This window comes from Sebastes fasciatus, chromosome 7 (assembly GCF_043250625.1).
Source record: "Sebastes fasciatus isolate fSebFas1 chromosome 7, fSebFas1.pri, whole genome shotgun sequence".
Lineage (NCBI taxonomy): Eukaryota > Metazoa > Chordata > Actinopteri > Perciformes > Sebastidae > Sebastes > Sebastes fasciatus.
Genome location: NC_133801.1, coordinates 3,742,039 through 3,760,821, shown reverse-complemented (window position 1 = coordinate 3,760,821; position 18,783 = coordinate 3,742,039). Strand labels below are relative to the sequence as shown.

The following is an 18,783-nucleotide window of genomic DNA, read 5'->3' as shown; positions in this document are numbered from 1 at the left end:
ATAATAATAGTAATAAAGATTAACCGTTCGCTACATTTCTGGCTGTTTTATTTTGAAAGCATTGACCGGAAGTGATATCAATGCTGTTATGTTATCGTGTCTAACTTGACGTTTCACTTTGGTGTAGTTCCTCACTTTGACCACAAGAGGGCAGCAAACACACGTTACCTTCAGCTCCACCAGTGTAAAGACTGACACCATTTCCGGTGAAAACTCTCAAAATAAAACAAACAACGTAGCTAGCTAACAGGAAACTTAAGCATAACGACGGACAGCTTTGTATAAAAAATACTGGAAATTCAGAACTACAATGTTATGTGTGATCAATTTATTTCAGCTTTTCTCAAGAAATCTAGGAAAGTTAAAAATCGCAGGTCTTGCTATTTATAAAGTACACCCTTTCAAATTGCGAATACAACATAAATTACGATTTGAAATAATGATTAATCGTTCGCTGCTAGAAAATTACATGATCATTTCCGACTGTTTTATTTTGAAAGGAAGTGGTAGCAATGTTGTTGAAAAAAAATGTTTTCACAAGTGTAAATTTACCAAAAACAAGCCTAATTTCTTTGTATTTATGAAAGAAATGGATCTATATCTGTCAACAATTTCTTCCTCACAAAACGAAAAAGCAATGAAAACAATGAATGTATGCAATATCTTTAACGTTTTTAAGTGAAATTATTGTCATACTCTCGCGTGGTCTTTTTTAATTTTAAGTTGGTTTTGTTTAATTTCTGTTGTCCTTTTATGTTGATGTTTGATTACATTAATGTCAGTCAGCTAACTAGTTAACAGAAGTCTGTATATCCGGAGTTAAATTAACGTAAAGGGGGAACACATAATCTACCGGGGACAGTTTCCGGTGTAACACCAACACCTTGAACTCTGATGACGTGTGTCTGAGGTAAAGCCATGTGGTGAAGCTAGCTTCTTCTAGCGGCTGTTGGTCAACAAACAGCTTCTTTACTCCAGTCAACTACTCGCTAAACCAAATGTTTTGTTTTCTATTTCTTCACGTGTTAAATAAACACATATACGACATAAATAACGCAGCTTTGGTGGAGCTAGGCTCGCTGTTTCTAGTGATTTACAGTGTTTGCGCTAAGCTAAGCTAACGTTAGCATTAGCACGTCGCAGGTTGTGCAGAGAGCAGCAACATCTCATCAAACTCTCGGTAAGATCAGCACATGTATACAAAGTTCAATGTATTTTTCTAAAACCTTCAAACTACATGAATCCTAAATATTTTCTTGACACTTCTGTGGTGACATTTGAACTGAAAAAAGCAGATATTTTAGATATAGATGGTAGATTATGTTAAATTAGCCTATTTAAGATGCAACCAGTGGTAAGATCAGATATTCCTTTATTAGTCCTGCAGTGGGGAAATGTGCAGTGTACAGCAACAAAGAGGATAGTGCAAAAAACAAGATGCATCAGCTAACAGTAAAAAAGAGCTAAACAAAGTAACAAAATATGAACCATTTAAATAGAAGGAAGTATAAAAATAGGAGCAGTATATACAGTATTGACAATAAAAAGACTTAACAAAATTGCACAAGTGGAAAATGATATTGCACAGTGAGAATGAATGAATGAAATCCACCTGAAAATATCAGGTTATTATCAGTTTTTTGGTGTGTAAGTGGTCTACTGGGTGCAATGTTAACTAAGGTGAAATACATTTACTTAGTTACTTAAGTATTAATTAGAGGTACTTGTACTTTTGTTGAGTATTTCCATGTTATGTAACTTCATACTGTACTTCTACTCAACTAAGTTTACACGGTAAAGTTACATCTTAGAGGTAAATATTGTACTTTTTACTCCACTACATTTGTCTTACAGCTTTAGTTACTCTTAGATTACAGTTTTCCTCATATAATAATCTTATAAAATATGATGCATTGCTGTAGATTAAACTACCCAACAGGATAGAAAGGAGTTAAATGCAACATACACATTAATGCAGCAGTATAATATTAATCCATAAACATCAGATATAATAGTAAAACACTGACAGGGAACATTTTACTGCACAATGAGTACTTTTACTTTTCATACTTTAAGTACATTTAGCTGATAAAACTTCTATACTTTTACAAGGGTTTTGAATGCAGGACTTCTAGTGGAGTATTTTCACAGTGTGGTATTAGTACTTTTATTAAAGTAAATGATTTGAATACTTCTTTCACCACTGAGCTTCACTTTTAATTGGTATTTAATTCTAAATTAGGGCTGCAACTAATGATTATTTTTCATTGCCAATTAATCTGTCGATTAGTGTCTCGATTAATCGATTAGTTGTTTGTTCTATAAAATCATTGCAGCTCTATGCTGAACCGGCAACATCAGCCCAACAAATACTTTTACATTTAGAGACAGAAAGAGGAAAAAGGTTCAGTGTCAGAGCTCAGGAAGAGAGAAAGAATCCTCATTGTTTCTGACCCTGACACTTTCTACCCTGTCTCACTTTCTACCGTGTGTGTGTGTGTCTGTGTGTGTCTGTGTGTGACTGTGTGTGACTGTGTGTGTGTTTAGGGGGCAGAGACCAGGAAGCGTTCGCCCACTCTGAGCAGTCAGTTTAAAAGATCTCTGGAGCTGCTGATGAGGACTCTGAGCGTCTGTCAGCCTTTCTTCGTTCGCTGCATCAAACCCAACGAATACAAGAAACCTATGGTGAGTATCTGCTCTCTGTATGGAAATAGAATACAGTAGAATATAATAGAATAATAGGGATTACTGCAATAGAAATAAAACCACTTGGCTACTATTCGACTGACTCTGCAGCCGCTGGCAAGCGAAACATTTCTCAGCATGTTCACTAACTATGTTAAAATTAATTATGAGTTATGTGGTGTAGACAAAATAATGTAAACACATTCAATCTTATGGACTTAATGCACAGTGACAACTCCGCTACAGAGGAGGGTCACATTAGAATGAAAACATTTTAAGGCAAACAGTTGTAAATTGAAGCTAATTAACATTTAGTCTGACCCACGTCTGTCTGTGTTAAAGCTGTTTTTCATCGGGTGTTAAACTGGTTCCTCCACACGTTGCACGTCTTCCTGTTATTTTGCCCAAACCTTGAATTCAGGCTGCAGTGTCACAAAATGTGAGAACAGTTAAAGAGAAATTAAGATGTATTCAGTTGCAAAAGATGAAGTCAAGCATTTTATTTTTGAGTTATTTGTAACTGGGGAGGTCATCATCAGTAATTATAATTTCTCTGTATCACTAATATGAGGTTGCAGAATAAAATTAATCCATAAAAAGTTTAACATGCTTTTTATTTTGACATTAATCTCTTCTCCATGAACAATAAAAGCACTATCAAAGTGTATTAAATGAAGACAAATGTGCCACAAACAGTGTTTTCTCATCAGTAATTTCACCAGTTACTACAAATTCAGTATGAACAGGGATTAAAACACCAACTGGAGTCTGTTGATCATGCAACTTTACAAGTGAAGATGTTCCAAGTCAATCAAGTCCCAAGATGCATTAAAAATAATACTTTCTAAAAAATAAAAATAAAGAAAGTTTCATCCAGTGGTTCAGAATTATATAACTTTTAAAGGAATACTTCACCCCCAAAATGACCATTTGTGTATCAGTTACTCACCGCGAGTTACCTTGAATGTGTACTACGTAACCATGGTAACCTGTGTCAACCTTGTGACCAAAATTGTGAGAATCAACGTCTGAATTATTTAAAAATATATTTTTTACGCCTAGCAAAGTGAAATCTTATACTTATAGTTAAATTGAAGCCTCATTGGTGTTACAGAGTTGTCCGTCAACATCCGTTATGAACATTGTCGCCACTACCGCATTGCATTGTGGGATATTTATACCGCCGTAGTGTCCAGCGTTGCATATTGTAATATTTCACCGGAAATAGTATGTAATTCAGGTACTATTGGTTTCATACTAAGGGTTTGGACATCCTAAAATATCTCACATACTGTCTTAGCGTACCAAATAGCTAGTTAGTTAGTATGGAATTTCGGAAGCAACTCAAGTCATTTTTTTAATGTTTATTTGTATAAGGACAAACATGTACTGTAGCTTAAACCAACGCCACACACCACAGCATTTATAGCCAAAGATAATTTTCAATGCCTGTCCCTAGATGGGCCTTTAAAATACATAAACTCAACAACAAATACACAACAAACAATACAAAACACAAACTTATCCAGACGTATACTCACTGCTTCCCAAACACATGCATCTTCGCTAAAGCCTGACTATTTAAAACACTTCGCTACTCGTCTGTATCTCGCCATTTCTGGTTTTTTTTTATCCTGCGTTCACTGCGGAGGCATGGAAGAAAAACAGAAAGTTTTCTTCAAGAATTCAAGGTAACACACAGCGAGTAACTGATATACAAATGGTGCTTTTGGGGGTGAAGTATTCCTTCAAAGTTCTTCTAATTTAAACAAAATCCATTTTGAGATAACATCTGAAGTATCACCTGATTTTTGGAGGTCGGTAAACTCGCCCCTTCCTCTCACAGAGTTTGTGTCTGTAGTTGTTTGACAGGGAGCTGTGCGTGCGACAGCTGAGGTACTCGGGTATGATGGAGACCATTCGTATCCGCCGCGCAGGATATCCCATCCGCTACACCTTCGTGGAGTTTGTCGACCGCTACCGGGTGCTCATGCCGGGAGTCAAACCGGCGTACAAACAGGTAGAGTGTGTGTGTGTTGTTGTTGTTCAAAATAATTACGTTTGAAAAAGTGAATGTTGTCTCATTTTTGAGGACTAGACAGTTATGTGTTCTCAACAGCAGATATTGTTTTTGAATAGAGACAGTACCGCTGTAAAGCTCTTACAGAGACTGTTGCATTATGGGTTGTTTTATGTTGCTAGGCGACGTGTCTGCAGGAGCTTCTGAGGGTTCATGTGATGCTTTTTGATGCTAAAAAGGAAATAAATTGATGGAAACCAGTCCAAAGTTTCAACTGCAGAGACAGACTGTGGACTGAATCATCAGTCAAGCAGCTGAGGAGTAACACCGTCACAGAAAATGAGCTCAGAAAGACAAAATATTTTTTTTTTTTGGGTCAGTACAGAAATATGTTTTAGGGGCGGTTTCACCAGTCGTAGTCCGTTTTGCTAGTCCGAATCAGAGTGAAATAGATACTTTTGGTTCGTTTTATATTTAGTCCAGTTCGGTTTCACAGTGCATAAATTAAAATGGACCAAATAGAAAGATTAATTTGCTGAGGGGCGTGTGTCATCTCGAGAGCTGCCACTTCTACGCAGGGAATCAGACTTTGAAATATTGCTGTCAACATTTTTTTCAATTTGACTCGGCGCTGATCTTCTGTGAATCCCTTCTCCTCCAATTTTTCTCAAATTACTTTTTAAACGTCACTATTTTTGTGGACTTTATTTAGAATATTCTGTATGTTCTCTTCGGCCCAGTCAAACAAACATCAATTCATCCTCTCCGACTCATGTTAACTTGTCGTTTACCTGTGTCCATCGCTTGGAAACGGTCCAAGACCACCTTCGCAAGCGGTCTCGAATCGGTTGTTTTGGTCTGCACCAGAGTACGATTACTGCGTTCACAACTGCCCAAACGAACCGCAGCAGAGTTCAATTAAAACGGACTAAATGTTTGCTTGTGAAAGCGCCCTCAGAAGCCAGAATGATTTAATAGGATTTAAATCATTGTACACCAAACTGAAGCTAAACCAGCTAAGACACAGAGTGTGTATGTGTGTGTTTGTTGTGATACGGTATTTTCTGACGCCTGGAACAGATCAGATCAGATGACACCACATGTGACACTGTGTTTACTCACCATGTAGTTTTTCCCACAATCCCAACAGCAGTCTGTTTTCCTTGGACCTGACATGTTTCCTCCCTCCCTCTGCTGCTGTGTATGTGTGTGCGTGTCATAGGGCTGGGCAATATGGTGATATATATCATCAAAACGATATAAAAATGTGTATCATATATACTTTTCCATATTGTCTCAATGGTGATATATGCTAGGTCTATATTTATTTATTTTTTTCTCCATAATTTCTTTATTATGTTTATTCAAGTTCAAGTTCTTAAAATGAAAAAATACTCAGTACTAGAGATTTAGTAGTATTTAGCTCAAAGCCTCACAGAGCTGCTAGCTGGCTGCTGGCACACTCAAAGTTCCCACATGTTTATCTCTCTCTCTCTCTCGTTCTGTTGTTGTGTTTCTCGGCCATCAGGAGGACCTGAGGGGAACCTGTCAGAGAATCGCTGTGGCCGTGCTCGGCAGAGACGATGACTGGCAGATGGGAAAGACCAAGATCTTCCTCAAGGTACTCCTGCATTAAAGGGCAGTTCTGTTTTCAGTTGGGGAAAAGACGCTTTGTTGGACACAGGCCCTAAGAAATTTGGGTGCATCCTGGGGAAAATGTTTATTTATCTTTTATAAATATCAATCATCTATTAGTGTTTTTAATCATTAATTTACCCCCAACTCTGCTTTTTTAAATTACCTTCACTAGAAGAGATTTATTACATCTCATTTTGGAGGGTAGTGAGTACATGAAAATCCAAATCTGGCGTCCTGGTGGTTTAGACACATGTCATTTAACTGCACATTTGCAGTTAAATTCAAGCGGGGTACTTTTGTTAAATTTGTCACATCCTCTCACTCCTGTAACCTCAATGTCTCTATATATCAACTGTCTGATGAAGGAAAGTTATATATCTTGCTGGATAAGAAGATTGGTAGTCTGTTTCAGAAAGAGATTTTTATTATATCATTATTATAGTAAATATAAAAATAATTAAGTTGTTTCTCTGAGCGTTCAACACATTATACAGAGGAAGTCCTTGTTTAAGCTGCTGAGCTGCAGCTGACTGGTAATGAACCAGTTCATCCCAGTAGTGAGGCTCTGCTGCGATTGTTTCTAGTCACATGTCTGCTGATGGGAAAGTGTGTGTGTTTTGTTTTCTGCTCTGTGTGTGTGTGTGTGTGTGTGTGTTAGTGGACAAGAGAGTTGTTTTAGTTCCCATCAGGTGTGTACATGTTTCTGTGTGTTATTAAACGTTATATGAGTATTTGTACTGCATATATATGTGTGTGTGTTTTGGTTTCCCGCCCAGTGAGGCCAGATGTTGTCCAGAGGTCACTGGTAAAGGCACATCCGTTAGCTGGTTGCCATGGTGACACTGTCACTTCTTTCCCCCAGAGGTTAAAGGAAAATATCAGCTGATGATGATTTAGGCTCAGCAGTTTGTTTTCACAGTGTGGCTCCTGTACAGCGCCCCCTGTTGAAACATTGTGTTTCCACAGCTGCTTTAGTTTATATTCTGATCAAGCGAAATCGAGAGTTAGACGCATGGAGAGACAGTGTTTTACACTAAAGTTTGTTTACATGTTGTACTCTGAAGCTTCTTCTATACCTTGAGAGTAATTTGGTTTTATTTTGGCCTCCAGTTGGCTGATAACATGTAGTTTAATATCTCACTCTGCAGCTATTATTAGTTTAAACTTTAAGGCTAAGCTTTAGGTGTCTCGGTACAGTATACCGCTCTCTCCCTCCCTCGTTTCCTGTCGGTCTCTACACTGCCAGCCTTTAAATAATTGCAAAAATGCCCAAATATAATCGTAAAACGCTGTCAGGAAAAAAACCGGTTGCCTTTACTTGGTTACTTTACTTTACTTTGGTTAGTTTGGATTCACCAGTCACTGCCATTGATTAGTCAGGCGTATTTTCACACAAATCTTTGGCTCTTCTGGATTTAATGCTCATCTCTGTCAGCTCTTACTGCTCGGCTGGACAGGAAGCAGAACAGGAAGGAGAAAGGGCAGGGGGTTGAAGGCAGGGCAGTACCCACACTTCCCCCGACAGGACGGATGGACGGATCACAGGAGGAAGAGATAGAGAAGTTTATGTTCTTTTAGGTGTCATGTTAGCAAACTGGAAAGCTGTCAGATTAAAGCATGCAGGGAGAAAAGTGCTGTTGCTGTAGCTTTGTGTTTACCGTGTCCTGACTTCAGAATGACAAACAAGTTCACTTTCAACATTTTGGGAAGGCAGATATCCACATTTTTAGCCAATGTCAGCTTCGTGGCTCTGGGGGTGTTAATGCTGTCTAAACTGAAATATCTCAGCAACTATTGGATGGATTATTATGACATTTTGTGCAGACATTAATGGTTTCCAGAGGGTGAAGCCTAATGACTCTGGTGATCCCCTGACTTTTCCTCTAGCGCCACCAGCAGGTCAACATTTTAATTTGTCCAATATTTTGGTTTATGACCAAATACCTGCAATACTAATGACACTGCGTCAACTGCACTGTGTGTTTGGTGCTGATTAGCTAATGATAGCATGCTAAAATGCTAAAGCTTAGATCGGGAATTTAGTAAGCGTTATACCTAGGGCTGTCAAAGTTTGTCAAATTATTTTTAAAGCCACTCATTTCTTTAACGTATTAAAGCATCTTGCGATTTTGAGGTTGTGGTGGGCTCAGTTTTGCTTGTCAAGAAGGAGGTTAAATAACTTTTTTTGCGAGGAAAGACTGGCATGATCATATTCAAAGGGGTCCCTTGACCTCTGACCTCAACATACGTCAATGAAAATGGGTTCTATGGGTACCCACGAGTCTACATACATGTCATACATATATTTGCATAAAGCAGCATATTTGTCCACTCACATGTTGATAAAGTCATTAAATACTTGACAAATCTCCCTTTAAGGTACATTTTGAACAGATAAAAAACGTGTGATTTCTTAGCGATTAATCGTGATTAACTATGGACAATCATACGATTAATTGCAAATAAATATTTGAATCCATTGACAGCCCAAGTTATACCTTTTTAAAATTCAGCATGTTAGCTTTGTCATTGTGAGCTTGTGAGCATGCTAAAATTAGCATTTAGCTCAAAGCACCACTGTATCTAAGATCAGCCTCTCAGAGCTGCCAGCATGGCTGGAGACTTGTTAGTTGTCAGTTTGCACCACAGCAGGACATTGTTTTGCCCACAGCTCTTTAAATGTTATATAGTTATCTAATTAGGCAGCTGTTGGCCATTTTCAATTATTTGTCTAATTGAATTGTGAAACAGAAGCGCAGTATTTGCTTTTGCTGGGTTTTTGTTGTCTGTACTTACTGGCCAGCTAAAATATCCAAAGTTTGAACATAATGTTTCTGCAAAAAGGGTTTAAAAACTTCAAAGGTTTTGTGCAGATACAATATGATATTTAGTTATTAGACTCTAAAACTAATGAACCAGTTGTGTTTGTTATTTATGAGTTCTCTCTCCTGCTGTGTAGGATCATCACGACATGCTGCTGGAGATCGAGAGAGACAAGGCCATCACAGACAAGGTCATCCTCATCCAGAAGGTCGTTCGAGGTTTCAAGGACAGGTAGGCCTTAAAAACCTGATTCCAGTCTCATGTGTCACTCTCTAAAACCACTGATCAGATTTTGATAAATGTACTTTTCTAAAATGTTTTGTCATGTAAAGATTCAAAGAAGAGTAATTTCAGATTTTTAATTCCCTCTCATCAGATCAAACTTCCTGAAGATGAGGAAGTCGGCTGTGTTGATCCAGAAGACGTGGAGAGGTTATCACTGTAGGAAGAACTATGGAGCTGTGAGGAGCATCGCTGTGTTATCGCACATAAACACAACAAATAATTTATAGAAACGTGTAAACAAAAGTGCAGATGCTTAATTCATTATGATCAGAAAAGGTTTAAAATAAATCTTTCTTCTTCTCTTGTTTTTGTTTCTGTGTCCCTTCAGATGCGAGCGGGTTTCTCTCGCCTCCAGGCTCTGGTTCGTTCCAGGAAGTTGTGTGCGTCGTATCACGTTGCCCGTCAGCGAATCACAGGCTTCCAGGGTCGCTGTCGGGGCTTCTTGGTGCGCCGGGCGTTCAGACACCGGCTGTGGGCCGTCATCACCGTCCAGGCCTACACCAGAGGCATGATCGCCCGCCGGCTGTACAAGAGGCTGAAGGGAGAGGTAAACACACACACACATGTAACTGAGTACATTTACTCAAGTACTGTACTAGTACTGACTATTTTCATTTTATGATACTTTCTATTTTTACTCCACCACATTTCAGAGGGAAATATTGTACTTTTTACTCCACTACATTTATTTGACAGCTTTAGTTTAGATTGAACAGTATATAAAATATTAAAGTGACAACATTGAAATGCTTCTTTTACATGTTTACGCAGCAGCAATACAGCCCACTGGTGCTGAGCCAGGGTTGTTTTGGTAACTTCTTTTCTAACAGTGGACTCTTTTCTCTCCCCCCTCAGTATCGCAGGAGGCTGGAGGCGGAGAAGATGCGCCTGTCTGAAGAGACCAAACTGAGGAATCAGATGTCTGCAAAGAAAGCGAAGGCCGAAGCTGAACGCAAACACCAGGTAGGAGTTCAACAAAGACATTTGAAGACATTTTCAAAACCTCAGTTTATGTATCATCTTAAAATGAACTGTATTGCCTTATTCAAGTTCAGAATATCTTCAGTTTCTTGTGTAGAATATCTCCCTGGTCTTATTCAGTATGTTTTAACAGAGACACACTTTAACAGAGACACCTCTGCCCAGTATCAGTGCAGTATAGTTCTGTACAGTAACTCTTATGGCAACCATCTCTGCAAGACTCACGTTTTAATGTCTTTGTTCATCGTCTGTGATGTGAAAACATCAGAGGGAACCAAGTCGCCTATTTGTTTACAGATATTATTGTTATTATTAATAAACTAAACGTGTAAAACAAATGTGATATAATTATTTCACTAGGAGCGTCTGTCCCAGCTGGCCAAAGAGGACGCCGAGCGGGAGAAGAAGGAGAAGGAGGAGGTTCGGAGGAAGAAGGAGATGGTGGAGCAGATGGAGAAGGCCCGTTTGGAGCCCGTCAACGACTCCGACATGGTGGACAAAATGTTCGGCTTCCTGGGGACGACGACGTCTCTACCGGGCCAGGAGGGACAAGCCCCCGCCGGCTTTGAGGTGAGTCGACAAAAGGTTTTGCTCTAACTGTATAAGGTAAAAAATTAACAATTCTCTCTCTCAAGTGCATTAACATAGTATATGTATAATATAATAAAAACACTTCAAAGTAAGCAGATAGTAGCACAGAGGGGTTATGTATGCATGATGCCTGATGAGAAGGAGTGAAAAGAAATGTCAGTTATTTGGGAGAATGTATGGCATGTAAATAGTTTGGGAGAGTATGAAATTGAATTAATAACCGTATTGCATTAACAGGGCTATGACGGTGCATTATTTTGACATTGTCTGAGAGGTCCGAGAATCTTCACTTAGAGAACAGTCACCAAAGTTTCAGTCTGGAGGTTTAACACATGAAAGCCCTGTCTCCTCTGCAGGACCTGGAGCGGACCCATCACCATCAGGAGCTGGAGGAGGAGGATCTGGACGAGGCTCTTCCTCTGCCCGAGGACGACGAAGAGGAGGATTTATCGGAGTACAAGTTTGCCAAGTATGCCGCCACCTACTTCCAGGGCACCACCACGCACACCTACGTCCGACGGCCTCTCAAACAGCCTCTGCTGTTCCACGACGACGAGGGAGACCAGCTGGTAGGTCAGCTTTGATGTTATGCTAAAAAGAAATCCACTAGATATCACTGTGTCTTTAAATAGCTCCAGACATGAGGACTCGAGGACTAGAGTAAATACATGAAAATAATACTAGTACTGGTAATACTACGAAGTTCATGGTAACAAATTGACATATTTGGATAAACTAGTATTTTCTACATTAGCATTTTATTACTAGCATAATAACAGTACCATGGTTTCTGTTTTTCTTTTACCATGAAGCGTCATCTCAACTGTTTGGTGGAGGCGTATATTTAAAAGAATTGTGGGCCCTGTTTAATAAAAAAACATTGATTGTTGTTATTGTTGCCCCAGGGACATAAAAAATGCAAAGACAACATTTTTCCATTGCTCTTTCCTTAGCGAGGACATCAAAGGGTTATCATAAACATTCAAAATATTTTTTTGTTTTGTTTTCACTGGACAGAAAGGGGATGAAATATTGTAATCTGACGAGTAACTAAAGCTGTCACACTAACGTAGTGGAGTAAATAGTACATTATTTCCCTCTGAGATGTAGTGGAATAGAAATATAAAGTTGCATAACATGGAAATACTCAAGTAAAGTACAAGCAGCTCGAATTTTCCTCAAGTACAGTACTTGAGTAAATGTACTTAGTTACATTCCACCACTGCAAACATTAGGTACCATTGGAGAGCAGTGATATTAGTAAAGATGCAACAAGCAAAACATTCATTTCTGTAGATAACATTTCACCTGATAAACTTGATATATATGTATCGTCTATGTCGCTGTCCAGGCTGCTCTGGCGGTGTGGATCACTGTGCTGAGGTTCATGGGAGATCTGCCGGAGCCCAAGTACCACACGGCCATCAGCGACGGAAGCGAGAAGATCCCCGTCATGACCAAAATCTACGAGACGCTGGGAAAGAAGACCTACAAGAGAGAGCTGCAGGCGCTGCAGGGGGAAGGCGAGGTGAGGAAGAGGAGGAGATTTATATAGTTTATGAGTTTATAAATGATTAACTGGAGCGGCTCTGTTTTCTGCTGCTGTTAGTTCATACTTTGAATTTGAGTGAAACAATGATGATGATTTTGGAGAATGTGGAATTTGGACTCCACTAGATTCATCAAAACTTTTAATTTTCACCAGTTTCCACATAGTTTCACACTACTGTTAGTGGCTGTAATACACCAAGAAACATAGCAAAGTACCAGTAGAAGAAGAAGACTGATAGCTGCTAGCAGGAGCATCTATGATTAGTCTATGAGCTGTTTCCTGTCTTGTTCTGCCTTCAGACGCCTCCCAGTGACAGCCACAAGAAGAACAGCGTCCGACACAAACTGGTGTCTCTCACCCTGAAGAAGAAATCCAAGATCACTGAGGAGGTGAGAGAGAGGCAAGGGGATAATACAAACTACTTTTCTGGTGGTTTCATCTCTAGATGGCATGCTAGAGAAGTAGAAAAGTTACAGTTTGATGCTTTTCAGGTCACCAAGCGCCTTAACGATGGTGAGTACGGTCTCCATGGCAACAGCATGCTGGAGGACCGGCCGACATCCAACCTGGAGAAACTTCACTTCATCATCGGCAACGGGATCCTGAGACCAGCACTGAGGTACACACAAACACAGGCCCTGTTCACTCCTGGCATTAATATGCGTCTTGGGTGATCCGATCACAAGTGGACAGCTCACAGCTCTGGCATTAGAATGAGTTTCCAGCGACCTCTTGTGTTCGGATCTCACTTCCCCGCTCTATATGCAAATAAACATGTACATAATTTCCGTTGCATCAATACGTTGTTGTTTTAAACCGGCGGGAGGCAGCAATGCACTTCCCGTGTCTGGTCTGCCTGAAATTAAAAGAAGAAGAAATCAAAACATTTCAGATTCAAGTATTTAATACTCTTATCAACATGGGAGTGGGCAAATATGCTGCTTTTGCAAACGTATGTTTATATTTATTATTGGAAATCAATGAACAACACAAAACAATGACAGATATTGTCCAGAAACCCTCACAGGTACTGCAATTAGCATAAAACAATATGCTCAAATCATAACATGGCAAACTGCAGCCCAACAGGCAACAACAGCTGTCAGTGTGTCAGTGTGCTGACTTGACTATGACTTGCCCCAAACTGCATGTGATTATCATAAAGTGGGCATGTCTGTAGAGGGGAGACTCGTGGGTACCCATAGAACCCATTTACATTCACTGATCTGGAGGTCAGAGGTCAAGGGACCCCTTTGAATATGGGCAAGCCATGTTTTTTTCTCGCCAAAAATTAGCATACATTTGGAGTGTTATTTAGCCTCCTTTGCAACAAGCTAGTATGACATGGTTGGTACCAATGGATTCATTAGGTTTTTCTAGTTTCATATATCAATATATTCACTCTAGCTTTACAACTGTGCCTGCTACAACCCTAAAAATCGCAAGTTGCATTAATGCATTAAAACAAATTTGCGTTAATGCATTATTTCGCGTTAACTTTGACAGCCCTAATATATAAGTGTAGTGTTAATATAACCTATCTAAACTTGTGTGTGTTGTGTGTGTGTGTGTGTGTGTGTGTGTGTGTGCGTGTTAGGGATGAGATCTACTGTCAGATCTGTAAGCAGCTGAGTCAGAATCCGTCCAAGAGTTCTCACGCTCGCGGCTGGATCCTTATCTCTCTGTGTGTCGGCTGCTTCGCCCCTTCAGACAAGTTTGTCAAGGTAAGCGCATCTAAAAGTTTTTAATTTTTAAGTTATTTTCAATTTAAATACACAGAAGGGAAACGTTAGTTTGTTTGCTTCCTGAATTGAGGTTTGTTTTTGTTTTTCTCTGACAAAGCTAATATGTTTAAATTTGTGTACAATCTGATCCTACAGTATGTATCAATAATCTGTCAGTTACAGTAAATCATGTTTTTTTCTGATCTTGCCCTCTTGATGCTACCTCAGGAATTTACAAACTTTTTTTTGTATTTTTACCTACAGTACCTGAGGAACTTCATCAACAGCGGGCCGCCGGGTTACGCTCCGTACTGTGAAGAGAGACTGAGGCGAACGTTTGTCAACGGGACGAGAACACAACCTCCATCCTGGCTGGAACTGCAGGTACAAACACACACACACAGAGCGGATTGATTTAACAAAAATAATTTAATTTATTGTAAGGTTCCTTTCTGTAAAATTAGCTTTTCATGTCATGTTTTCATTGAATTATGTCTGTTTTTCCTGAATGCTTCAATGTTATAAATCATCACAGTGTTCTTAGATATACACACCCGTCAATGTTACATAATTGTATTCCTGTTTATAATTGTATATATATCCAGTGTACAACTCTCCAATCAAAGGTGATAAACTTGAAATGCTCACACACACATGCATATATAAAAAATCTTCCTCACAAGCGAGCAGAAATTTGGCTTTATGGTTTTTAATAATGGGACCACACCCATGCTACACTGTATGTACAGATAGTAATGTAATAAATAATCTCTTGAAATTGATTCTGTAGCTTAAAGCAACAGGTTTTTTCATTTGGAAACCAACTCGGCTAAAGTTGTGAAATCTATCTCCAGGCCACCAAGTCCAAGAAGCCCATCATGCTGCCGGTGACGTTCATGGACGGCACGACCAAAACACTGCTGACGGACTCCGCCACCACAGCCAAGGAGCTGTGCTGCGCCCTGTCTGACAAAATCAACCTGCAGGACCGCTTCGGGTTCTCGCTCTACATCGCACTGTTTGACAAGGTGGGCACTCGCGTGTGAGGACCATCATTGGCACTGCCGAGCCCTTAACCTTAAAGCCTTATCCGGTTAAAAATATGTTTTCCTTATTGTCACTTTACTGTGATGTTTGAGCTTCATCATTCGTGCAGTTTGTTTTCACATTCATCTGATGAAAGTGGAAAGTTTATTCTTGCTCACCTTACATCTGAGTCAAACACCTGGACATGCGAGATGCTTTTGTGATGTCACAAATACATTTTAAAAACCCTGAGTTAAAAAGTGCAAATTGGCAAAAATAATTACAAACTTACAATTACAACATTTAGCACAAGTGAAACTAAATCTTTGTATGTAGTTGCAAAAGTAAATGTATTTTCTCCTGCAGGTCTCGTCTTTAGGCAGCGGGAACGACCATGTGATGGACGCCGTGTCGCAGTGCGAGCAGTACGCGAAGGAGCAGGGAGCCCAGGAGAGGAACGCCCCCTGGAGGCTGTTCTTCAGGAAGGAGATCTTTACGCCTTGGCACAACCCCGCCGACGACCAGGTCGCCACCAACCTCATCTACCAGCAAACTGTCAGGGGCGTCAAGTTCGGAGAGTACCGCTGCGACCGGGTGCGTTTCTCTTTGTTTCGTTCTTTATTTTAAAGGAGTAGTTTGGCATTTTGGGAAATACACTTATGCACTTTCTTTTACAGTAAAATATGTTAAAAGGGCATTTTGAATATCTCATAGAATAAGTTCATATTAATGTTTTTCTCAGTTGCCTCAGATCCTAAAAAATGCTTCTCTACCTTCCGTCTGCTTCTCTTTATTTACATTTCCCTTGCATTTACTTTTTTTTTGCACCCTTATTGGGTAAGAACACCAAGTCCAAACAAACTTAGCATATCTGTCTCTTTGTGTCTCCAGGATGATCTGGCAGAACTGGCCTCTCAGCAGTATTACGTTGACTACGGTTCAGAGATCCTTCTGGAGCGCCTGCTGAGCCTCATCCCCTCCTACATCCCCGACAGAGAGATCAGCACCTCCAGGACGGTGGAGAAATGGGCTCATTTCATCATGGCTGCGCACAAAAAGGTGCTCCTCAGTGGGACAAAATCTGTCGGCGTCCTCCAAGTGAATTTATCTAAAAGGGTCCACCACTTAGGGTCAGACTTAAATTATAATAATATATTGATTACCTTGAAACGTACAGACATTCATGGTCCTCAGAGGAAGAATCCTACTGAGTTTGGTGATCCATTATCTTCCCCTTTAGCGCCACCAACAGCATAACTTTATGGATGAAATGTGAACTTTTTAAGCATGCTGACGCTAAACTAAGATGTCGAATATGGTAAACATTATACCTGCTTTTATACACAAGAGCAGCTAGCAGTATTGCTGTAGTCTTATTAGAAAGGAAATACATTTTTGTTCATGGGAACTTGACAATATGTTGAGTTGTGGCACATTGGAAGTCATTTGGTGATGCATGCATGTAGATTAATGAATGTAATTTAAATGTAGAAATGCATTTTTGTATATTTTGAAATGTCTGTAAATATTGTCGAGTACACACAAAACTTATTTTTATTTGCATTATGCAAACATTTCTGTGATGGACAAATGATCTAACTGGTAGAGTTAACCTTTGGTTGGTTCAGATCTGCATTTTCATTAAAAAAAATGTATCTGAACTTTTTATTAGATTAAAATGAGATGAAAAGCAAGAAAGGTAGAGGCTAATGTAATGAAGCCTAGCATGTTGTGCTAACTGAAAATGAATTCAGTAAGACGTAGTAATCTAGTTAATCATAAGAGACACCTCTTACTTTTAATTCAGAGTCCGAGGAGAATTTCTGAGATGTATAGTAGCAAAATAAATATATAAAATATCTAAATAAAATCAAACATTAACACTAACACAATCAATTCTGCTTGCCATCTAAACTAGAATAATAAATCAAAAACCCTGACAGTATTTTACTATTTTGTGAACCATTTTTGATGGGCTTTAAATCTTCAGGGGATGTTCTGCACAGTTTGTTTGCACTCATATTGGAGGGCGATAATTAAGAAAAAGAAAAGAATTGACTGCATGTAACACCATCTGCCACTGAGACACCTCATAGATCTTTTCACACTTAAACATAATAAAACATCTCTCTCTCTCGGGCTGTTCAGGGCATCTACACCCAGAAGAGGTTTGACCCTCAGAAGGTGAAGGAGGAAGTGGTGGACTTCTCACGCCACAAGTGGCCTCTGCTTTTCTCTCGTTTCTACGAAGCCTTCAAGTTCTCAGGTGAGAGTCTATGACCTCTTAATACACCTACAGACGCAACACACACACACAAATCTATTCTAAGTATTGGATAGGATGGGATGGGGGTTAATACGCTGACCCATAAAATACAAAATTACTGAACATATTTATAAATCTTGTCTTCTTGGTTCTGTGACAGTGAATCATATCTTCTTCTTCTTCTCTCTGCCTCTCAGGTCCCAGTCTGCCTAAAAATGACCTGATCGTCGCCGTCAACTGGACCGGGGTTTATTTTGTAGATGAGCAGGAGCAGGTCCTCCTAGAGCTCTCCTTCCCAGAAATCACTGCAGTTTCCAGCAGCAGGTGAGGCATGCTGGGAGCTGTAGTCACTTAACCTTTGGTATCTCTCCCTGTCCTTTATTTCATTCATCCTTCATCCACTTCCGGCTATCTCTTTCTACATTTCTGGCTCTCTGTTAATTATGTGTTTCCATTTCTACATGTTCTTTTGTCTACATCCTCCCCTTTCTCTCTACTCTTTCAACAACAGCAGTATTTGTCTTTTCAGCAAATGCCCATTTGTTTTCATTCAAGTGTCAAAGCCTTTTACAGCTGTGGGGATTAAAACTCGTGAGGTGACGTTGTTATAAAGCCACAAAGTCAGTTTCCTACAGAAGTCAACATTTGCTTCTTTGAATCATGACGTTAAGGCCCTTTAACCTCGACCAAGTAGTTATTTTAACCCAAACCATGATCTTTCCCTAACCTTAACCAAGTCATCTCGTGCCTAAACTTAACCAAACCTTAATGCAGCTGTGTCAAATTAGGAAATGGTCACAAATGATGTCGTCCTGCTGATCAGAAAAATGCTTGATTATGTGTTGTTCTGGAGAGCGCTGACAATCAACGTATTTTATCGTTTAATTTGGAGGACTTTCTTGTTCTTTCAGTGGAGGAAAGTTACAGAGTCAGAGTTTCACGTTGGCGACCATCAAAGGAGAGGAGTACACCTTCACCTCCAACAACGCAGAGGACATCCGCGACCTGGTGGTGACCTTCCTGGAAGGCCTGAGGAAGAGGTCGAAGTTTGTGGTCGCGCTGCAGGACAACCCGAACCCCAGTAAGTCCTGAATGGTGATGGTGATTTTTTTTTTTTTTTTTTTTATTTTGTGTATTATTTTTTTGTTTCCTCAAAATGTAAGAAATGGATTGGAAGAGTGGCAACATTATG

At 39.6% G+C, this 18,783-nt stretch overlaps 1 protein-coding gene across 1 annotated transcript in view; it reads left to right on the top strand.

Moving 5' to 3' along the window:
• Positions 1-18,783, top strand: part of myo7aa (myosin VIIAa) — a 43,406-nt gene that overhangs the window by 14,588 nt on the left and 10,035 nt on the right. The window contains exons 16-35 of the mRNA XM_074641054.1: positions 2,548-2,685; positions 4,547-4,705; positions 6,234-6,326; positions 9,303-9,397; positions 9,543-9,627; positions 9,780-9,998; positions 10,307-10,414; positions 10,793-11,002; positions 11,380-11,592; positions 12,375-12,551; positions 12,875-12,964; positions 13,067-13,194; positions 14,173-14,299; positions 14,564-14,683; positions 15,154-15,327; positions 15,692-15,919; positions 16,217-16,384; positions 17,474-17,591; positions 17,789-17,915; positions 18,503-18,672. Coding sequence (XP_074497155.1) covers positions 2,548-2,685; positions 4,547-4,705; positions 6,234-6,326; positions 9,303-9,397; positions 9,543-9,627; positions 9,780-9,998; positions 10,307-10,414; positions 10,793-11,002; positions 11,380-11,592; positions 12,375-12,551; positions 12,875-12,964; positions 13,067-13,194; positions 14,173-14,299; positions 14,564-14,683; positions 15,154-15,327; positions 15,692-15,919; positions 16,217-16,384; positions 17,474-17,591; positions 17,789-17,915; positions 18,503-18,672 — 2,947 coding nt within the window. The remainder of the gene's footprint in view (positions 1-2,547; positions 2,686-4,546; positions 4,706-6,233; positions 6,327-9,302; positions 9,398-9,542; positions 9,628-9,779; positions 9,999-10,306; positions 10,415-10,792; positions 11,003-11,379; positions 11,593-12,374; positions 12,552-12,874; positions 12,965-13,066; positions 13,195-14,172; positions 14,300-14,563; positions 14,684-15,153; positions 15,328-15,691; positions 15,920-16,216; positions 16,385-17,473; positions 17,592-17,788; positions 17,916-18,502; positions 18,673-18,783) is intronic.